The sequence below is a fragment of the Python bivittatus genome, unplaced genomic scaffold (genome assembly GCF_059951505.1).
Source record: "Python bivittatus isolate LINGU-HERP-01145 unplaced genomic scaffold, Pbiv_v1 ctg000610_np1212, whole genome shotgun sequence".
Classification (NCBI taxonomy): Eukaryota; Metazoa; Chordata; class Lepidosauria; order Squamata; family Pythonidae; genus Python; species Python bivittatus.
The window spans coordinates 59,974,773-59,984,110 of NW_028277088.1; the positions used below are offsets into that span (position 1 = coordinate 59,974,773).

Genomic DNA, 9,338 nt, shown 5'->3' on the forward strand with positions numbered 1-9,338 from the left:
AGGATTCCAGCTGTACACGGAGCTGAAACAGTCTGGCAGGCAGCCCTTTTGCTCTCAAAGAGCTGCCCACCGGGAGGATTTCAGCTCTGCACTGAGCTGAAATCCTTCAGCAGACACTCCATCCACTTAACGATGTGGGAGATTGCTTAGCAACCTCAATCAGGATTGCCTGGATTGCAGTCATTGAGCAAAGCAGTCATGTAGGCGTCTCACTTAACAACCACTTTGCTCAGCAACCAAGATTCCAGTCCCAGTTGTGGTCATTAGGTAAGGACTTTGTGTATTTGTGGATCTTATGTTGTAAAATACTGGCTTATTTGGATTAGAAATAAGTTGCTCATGTCAGGTGAGATATATCTGTATTTTATCCCTTCAAAGATTTTAGCCTTTTTGTTAGGACCACTGGGTAACTTTGAGTATTGTGAACTAATTCTCTAGTTACTTCTTTTTTGTAGTGCTTAGATATGCGGCATACCTCTTCCTCTGTTTTCAGATAATAGCATTCTGATTAAATTGTAATTCTTTTAAAGCAGATACAGTACTTTACTTCCTATACTTTTTGCCATTATACTTTCCTTCAGTGTAATCTTAATGTACATACCTCCCCTAACAATCCAAACATCAAAATGAACACAAATGAATAATGAAAACAATACAATGAAACTTTGGGAAAGGTGGAATTATTGTAACAATGTAACTAAAAGGTTCTTCACACCTCCCCTGGACTCTGTCTGCACTTCCCAAAGGAGGCACACCTAACAGTTTGGGAAACCCTGCTTTAAAACATGTTCATGTTTATTTAGTAAATCTTGATAGACACTAATATTCTTTTCTAAATTCAGGTTGATTAAAAGGATTCTTTAATCAGTGTCATTGGTATAAGTTTACTTTCTGTTTTAAAGCTGAAATTAGAAAAAGTTTAATGATCCCCTCAGGAGCCAAAAAAATTGATTACAATAATCATTGTGAATATATATTGACACAGGATTGAAATGCATTATATTTTGGAGTTTGCACAAATTAAGTCCCATTAATATGGTATTGAAAAATAAGCATTTCTTGTTATTACCCTCCAATGAAGAAGATACAATGGTCAAAACATCTAGATACTAATTAAATACACTATTTATTTGTTGTGGTAATTTAGTATTTGTATACCTTTGGTTTATATAATCTTAAATAGGTTATCAGATCCTGAGTATGAATTTCCCTCTAAAATCATTTCAGAATTGTTCCAAAATTAAGCAGATGTTTAGATACTATTTATTAAAATCATTTAACATCAAACAAATTGTCAGAGTTCTGCAGTCATCCTGAATTTAAATATGTAATAAAATAAGTTGTGTATATTGATTATGTGCCATCAAGTCATTGTCAACTTTTACCGAGCATATAGATAGATTTTCTCCATTATGATCTGTCCCTAACATGGTCTTTCGGGTCTTCCAACTGTGCACTCATTGCCAGCATAACTGAGTTTCTCTATCTTGCTGCTGGTCATCCTCTCCTTCCACCTTTCCCAGCATTAGAGTCTTCTCCAGAGAATTAGGTCTTTGCATAGTGTGTCTGAAGTGGGATAATTTGAGCCTGATCTTTTGTGCCTTGAGTAAGAACTCAGGGTTTGTTTGTTTGATGATATTAATAGTGCTTCTGTGTGTTTTAATTGCAGGTAAACCAGCTATAGCTCATAGAGACTTGAAATCAAAAAATATATTAGTAAAGAAAAATGGAACTTGTTGCATTGCAGATTTAGGTCTGGCAGTGAGACACGATTCAGCTACAGATACAATAGATATTGCACCAAATCACAGAGTGGGAACAAAAAGGTAAACCCATGATCTTTTAATAGAATATTTTACATAATTCAAACCTGAAGACTAGCTAATGGGTAGATGTTGAGAGCAGTTATTCCTACAGCAATGGGAGAAAGTCTGTTGAATCCATTAGAATCCAGCAGTAATGTGACCTATAGTGTGATCAGAGTTTCTTCTAAGTCCTATTAATAGTTAAAAAGATTCAGGTTATAGATTTCACAAACTTTCTCTCAGTACTACATCATGAAAACCAATATAATATGTGCCTCATATTGAACTTGGATCTGGAATCTCAACTTAAGCATGAACTCATTTGAAAGTTACTGCCTGTCATCCTAACTTGTCTAAAACAGGGAATTAAAAAGATAAACACATTGCTGTATGCTCCCAAATGAGAGGAAATAATGTACCTTGCCTCATTCTTTCTTCCTTCCTTTACTCTCCACCAGTAAGTGACCTAGAACTGCTGAGTAGTGCCTTCTCTTTCAGTATGAAGGCATAAGTGATTGAAAGTTGATCCTCTTCTCCACAGAGTAATAAATAAAATGGAGAAGAATGATGTACACTAATCCTTGGAGTAGCATTCTTCAATCATTGTTGATTCTACTAACATGTAATCCTTTAATCTTGAAAATTTTTGGAAATATAAATGACACACAAAGTTTCCATTTAAATCTGTATTAGCCTTGTTTTTACCAATGACAGATAAACTTCTATCTGGAATGTACTGTATTACTTTAGGTTCCAGATGAAATCTTATAATATGTTTATCGTAAAATATAATTCTAGTCTAGTTTTCTATGACAAATCAGTTTTCTGTATGGAGGAGCATTTTGTGAGAAAAAGACCCTCACTGGCAGCCTGATATAGTGAAACCCAATTATTTGCTCATTTAATCTGTTAGTTGTCCATCTCTCTCAATGCCTTGTTTTGTCAGAAATCGTACAGCATACTCTAGGCAGTCACAGAAAAAATTAGAATATAATATTGTACATAAAGTAGCCCTGCTAGGTGGCAGCAGATAGCCAAACCTGACTGATTTTAAAAAACTAAGCAGAGTCAGATCTGGTTAATACCTGGAAATATCAGAGCTGTAGGTTAGAGTTGAAAAAAACAACTCCAAAAAAAGCAAATTGTTTAGTATTCTTCCCAAGAAAACATTGTGGACATGACTATGAAGTGACCAGAAGTTAAGCTTGACTCAGAAGACTACTTAGTTCACTTGACTCTCCCCAAGGATCAACAATATCTGCAACAAACCATAGTGATGCCAAACTGACAATACACATGTAATAATTTCATCATACAAACACCACCTGTACACATATGCATCTTGTGCCCTGCTCCTCTCCCATATTTGTCCAGGGAGACGATACTCATTCCCTCCTATAGTTCCAAAATACGAGATTCAGTCTTCACATTGTCTTTTCATTATTTGTCTTTTTTCATCACCTTGCTGGATTCAGCTGAGTCTAGAGTGTATCTTAAGAATTCAGTCATTCATTTTTCTTCCTTGTTTCATTCAGACTTTAAATTTTCCATATCCCCTCCTGATACAGGGCCAAGAGAACTTCAGAGTTCAGTTCCGTCCATCCCCTAATATTACTCAAGGGCCAAGAGAATATCTAAGATACTGAAAAGGGAATGACACAACACAACTCTATGGCAGCCTCAAGAGTCCTCCCCTCCAGCTATGTAGAGCCCGGTTGCAATGAAGAAGTAATGTATGTGCTGTCAATTCAAACAGTGCAATAGTAGGCACTGTTCAAAATGATGTGCAGGCATTTAAGAGGTGTTCCAACTGTCTCCCTTCATGAATGGATGCGAATTATTTGCAGTGATTAACTGCAAATAATTAATTAAATAGCTATTAGGTCTTGAGTTGAACAACAGGAAAGAGGCAGCCCTGAATGTTTTAGCCCTCTGTTAAGACAAAGCAGATTATTCAATCCTTTCATAGCCAAACTACTTTCCTCCCCAAATAAGAAAAGAATGTAAATGTGTCTGGTCCCAGGTCTCAAACAGCAGTGCAAGAAGTATAGCCCTGAGTCAGAAATTAGCATTGCTGTTTTGCTTGGGGTTTCTGGCCTTTTTGGGAACAGCCACATACTATTGAGTAAACTAATACTCTCAAGGCAGTCTTCAAGGGATGCTGCATAAGATTTTGATTTTATAAATCAAAGTTTTCAAAAGCTGTGGTGCAGACTTAATAATTAGGATTTTGAAATCAATGTTATATTAGTGTATTACTCTGCTCAACTGCAATAATGAATAATTTAGTTTTTCAATGCTGTTTAAAGTTGTTGTTTTTAAAAAATGACAAACTTTGTGGGTTTCATTGGAGTAGCCAATAATAATGTATATACTTCAGACAGTTGTTACTTTGTAGAGTTGAATTGGCCAGGTGTGACAACTGCTTATGATACCTTTAAATAATAAAATGTGAATAATGTTAAAGCAGCATTGCTTTATAAATAATATATATTGGTCTTTATATTCATAGGTACATGGCTCCTGAGGTACTTGATGATTCAATAAACATGAAGCATTTTGAATCTTTCAAAAGAGCAGATATTTATGCAATGGGACTAGTATTCTGGGAAATAGCTCGCCGATGTTCAGTTGGTGGTAGGTTCAAATAGAAAAAAACAAAAAATTAACTTTAATCAGTGTCAGAAACGAACCTTAAGTTGTATATTGGTTTATATATTATCAGGAATCCATGAGGATTATCAGTTACCATATTATGACCTTGTCCCTTCTGATCCTTCAGTTGAGGAAATGAGGAGAATTGTTTGTGAACAGAAGCTACGACCCAATATTCCAAATAGATGGCAAAGCTGTGAGGTAAGTTCTTTTCTTCAGATAAGTTTTAAAATCTTTAAAAAATAAAGCAATTTTTAAAAAATAAAATCAATATTTTGATTTTAGAATTTGAATTAAAAGAATTATGAATGTCAGGACTGTTCTGTTTGAGATTATGGACTCATACTTTGTATTTCCATTTATGGATAAATGTGGTAAAATGTTTTGGTTGTGATACCAAATAATGGCTCACAAACTACTATTTCCTGTTTTGTTTTTTGGCTTTACAGGCATTACGAGTAATGGCCAAGATTATGCGAGAATGCTGGTATGCCAATGGTGCAGCTAGACTAACAGCTTTACGCATAAAGAAAACTCTGTCACAACTCAGTCAGCAAGAAGGAATAAAAATGTGATTTTGGAAATAGTATTCAAGAAAACATTTGAAAGTCCATATGTGCACCTTCTTGTGCATTAAGAATTGTTCTACCTCACGGAGGGAACAGAAGAATATTGCTGCCTTTTATACAGGATAGGATAATCAGTTATTAGTCCAGGATTTCTATAGATGCAGTAAATGGTTGTACAGGTTCTTAATTATTTTTCGAAGGCCACACTGATATCTGTTACATTGAAAACACAAAGAACAAGCTGGAAAGTGGAACTTGCGCATGCCATGCACAGCACTGAAGGACAATAAGAAAGATATGTTCATGATGGTACACACTGTATATTCCTGTCAAATTATTTTGTTTCATTATTAAGACACTATTATTGAACGCCTTTCATTGGAACTTACATATGTGACCTCATTTTATCTGGAACATACATACACAATTTATGCAATACTTTGTATTATGTTTCTGTCTTTTGCATCAGAACATTACTTGCCTTTAAAACCATTGTACTGTACTAGTTAGTGCCACTTTTGAATTTTCTTAATGCAATTCATTAGGATATACAAAGTCCTTGATCCTTGTATAATGACAGTAAATCTGCATTCCTCAATCTTCTACATACTTTGGTATTACCAAATTCCTGCATTTCCCATGCAGCATTGCCAGGGTTCTGCTGGTTGGGAATCCTAACTTACAGGATGGCACCAAGCTGCATTAAATAATATGATGATTGGCTATATGATGATTTCATACTCATGCATGAATTTATTTTTATCAAATGCTCTTATTCACTAGACAATAGGAACTGAAGTATACCAATTAATTCTGTGCTATTCCCATGCTTTATATATCACAATGAACAGTGGTGTCAAATATGGAATTCTTAAAAAGAGCTTTACTTGTAAAGGATTTTGATGTTGTTTTTACATTTGATATGAACACTAACCCGTTAAAATAAATCTTACTACTTAAATATCATATGTCAGAAAAAATATTTTTACATTGTTCTTTCTGTGCAATGAAAAGTCCTTTGCTAAAATTTGCTAAATGCTTTACTGAGGACAATCCATGCAGAAAAACAATGTATTTAGAAAGTCTTACTGGATTCAGTCTGTGCAAAATGGAAATTTTTCTAGCATCTAGATTTGCTGTGTGGATTTGGTCAACACACATAGTTTTTAATGTTGGCTTTCATTGTACTGATACCAAACTTTGGAGAAATGGAGGCAAGTATAGACATTTTCTTGCTACCATCTTTGCTACCAAGAGGTTCAGTATTGCTCCTTTTGCATGTCCCATAGCTCTTCGTGCAAGCCCGTCCCACTTATATATTAATGTAGTAATTGGAAATTTGTAATACGTTTGCTTTTGTTTCTTTCAGCATACCTGGGGCATATAAACTATAACATTTAGATACCAATAGATATAATTTCATGAACTGACAATATACTTATAATATAGAATATAAAAAAACTATGCAGAGTCATTTGATATATTTTAAGTGTGCCTTTGTAAATTTTAAGTTTTGCACACTACATTACTAATCATAACTAATATTGTAAAACAGTTAATTTATAAATCAAAAGTTACTATAGTTTTAAAACCAGTATGAATAAAGATTAAAACATGATATCAACTTAAGTTTGCCTTTATGCAATTTGCATATGAAATAAAAGTTAAGACCTTTACAGTAATTTTAAAGGGATGAAGTAAACTATATAGCAGTGATGAGCTTTTTTTAAACCATTTTTTTAAAGATTTATTTCATTATGAAAAACAGTGGAGTACACTGCGAAGTAACCCAAAACAGCTGTACACTTAAAGGCATTCGTGTGAGCTTGACCAGTAGGGATTTGAGTTTTTGTGGAAGCTTTTTATAGAAAGCTTTCCTTTTTTTTTCTTCTACCCTTTTGGTAACACTCGAATAGGACTAGATAATTTATTCTCTTCCCATTTTGTCTTTTTTGATTCCCTAAGGCAGTCTCTGTAAAGCACCCTTCTAATTGTTCCCCTTTCTTCAAGCAGAGGATAGAAAAGGTGTCAGTAGCAGGAGAGGAGGAAATGAAGATGCTTTTCTTCACTCTTCTTTCATCCTTCCAATGCATAACAGAGTACCTCAGGGTTGTAAGCAGTGGCATTAGGGGACTGCCATTTTCTCAAGGCTTACTGTGCCATTCCTTCATGAGAACTAGTTTTACTCAGATATACTCTGGGCCCAGAGCAAGAGGAGGGAAAAAGGATGGAAATTATCTGGCAGCTGCTGCGGCTGCTGCGGCTGCTGCTGCGGCTGTTTTTCCTGTTCCTCAATTTTAAGGTAAAATTGCCAAGGAGAGAACATGTGCTCTATCCATTGGAAAAGAAATATATAATGGTGGCTTGAACAGAAGACAGAGAAGCCTTTTCCATCCCCATCCTGGTCAAAGCTAAAATGCAGATGGTGACAGTGAGAGTTTGTTCCTTTTTGGCAATATTTTAAGAGTCCTAGAAACTGGTCCCCAACTTCAGCTTAGATAAACATTCACAACTTTTCTAATACAATTCTCTAAATAACTAGCTTGATCGGCTTCTTTTGAAATATGATAATCTTTTGTTCTTAAGAGTCCAAGGGACCAAAATAGTTCAGCATTCAAACATTTTTATATGGTGAAGATAATACTGAAACAATTTTCTCATCATACTGATGTGGAGGATAATATGCAGGTTTGGCCATCTTTTCAGACACTGGTAACCAGACAATGACAGTTAAAAATGGTGGAAAACGTACAAAATTGTCAACTCTCAAGGGATTTTAACAGTCCCATAAAGCCCAATAAGGCTTTACAACATATTGTGTGTTTATAATTTTATTTATACACACAAAGTTATAAAATTAAGACATTCTGTAAAAGACTGACAAGGTTGTAGTTTTGTTGTTTTTAGTAGTATTTCAAATTTCGAATTATAGTTATACTGTACTGATCATATCAGATCTGTAAAATGCTTATAAGGAACAATAGCCCATAACTAAAAAATCTCAAGTTTAGGTTAAGACTGAATTGAATTAACTTCAATTCCTTATAATAACCTGGAGGAATAATAAAATGCTTAGAAGTTAAGGATTTTACTAAATATTTAAATTGCTGCCCATCTTTTATTAATCTTTCACAAACCTATATTAAATGGCTGTTCTAAAAAAATAATGAATTGCCAGCTAAGCATCATGAATTCACTTTTTAGTTAGCTTGTTTGTACTGTACTATTAAAATGGTTTCAGTAATATCTTAATTATTTACATTTTTTAAAAATTGCTTTAATCTTAAATTACCTCATGAAAAAACAAAGGTACATTTACCTCTGTGTATATAATATTTAATGTTTCTCAGAACATTATGAAGGTTGGGTATTCTATGTTTCTCTGTGTCTTAAAGTATGGTATTGTTCTGATCAATCTGCAACATTGCTGGTATTAATTAGCTCTGATCCAAAGCGTTCTCTGTTACTTGGAGTTCTTGTTAAGACAGGCTCTTTTGTTGGCTTCCCTATTGGAAGGCTGCCTAATATATTCTGTGTAGAAGGATCCATACAATGGCCTAATGCAAATTTTTATGGGGCTGTATGCATAGACAGAAGTATCTGCATAATTAAATAGGCAATGGATTAGCTGGTTGTCAGATTTTTGTCCAAATTGCATATTTTTATTTCTGTTCGATAGTTTTGGTAAATATATTTGCTCTTTTATGTTTCCAGAACTATATGGTAAAGACATCCTTATAGTTTAGTTGATGCATTTTGAGAATATGTACAAATGTCATTTTTAAGCCTTATAGAATTATTCATTTCTCTATATATTCCTGATTATGTATTTGTAGAGTATACAATGGAGAAATGTAAATTGTTGGTTATTGTTAAGTGCTAACACTAAGTTGAAAATAAAGCAGTGACATTTTTCTTTTTCCTTCCTTCATTTTAGACACTCAGCTTTGTTTGAGAAAACTATAGTTTAAATACTGATATGGGCTGAATATGTATATTGTCCCATTATGATATGTTCTGGTTCTGAAAAATGAGGACACAATAATGAATTAATAAGTTCCTTGAGGAATTTTGCAGTTATCGAAACTTCTTGAAGCAATTTTGTTCAGAGTACTTCAAATGGTATTATATGCTCTTTTTTGAAAAATGTAGCTTGCAATGGACACAATGTACCAGAGGCACCAGCTGTGAGAATTGGAATTTTTGCTACAAAATAGAAATACAGCTGAATTATAGATGCCATCCCAATTTCATCTGTTACATTTTACATTAAATTGTCTGCCAAAGTATAACTAAATGATTCAACAAG

At 34.1% G+C, this 9,338-nt stretch overlaps 1 protein-coding gene across 1 annotated transcript in view; it reads left to right on the top strand.

Annotated features, from left to right (window-relative positions):
- Positions 1 to 8,944, top strand: part of TGFBR1 (transforming growth factor beta receptor 1) — a 35,472-nt gene extending 26,528 nt beyond the window's left edge. The window contains exons 6-9 of the mRNA XM_088150157.1: positions 1,670 to 1,826; positions 4,318 to 4,442; positions 4,531 to 4,661; positions 4,910 to 8,944. Of these exons, the coding sequence (XP_088006283.1) occupies positions 1,670 to 1,826; positions 4,318 to 4,442; positions 4,531 to 4,661; positions 4,910 to 5,035 (539 nt within the window). The 3' untranslated portion in view covers positions 5,036 to 8,944. The remainder of the gene's footprint in view (positions 1 to 1,669; positions 1,827 to 4,317; positions 4,443 to 4,530; positions 4,662 to 4,909) is intronic.
- The last annotated feature ends 394 nt before the right edge of the window (positions 8,945 to 9,338 follow it).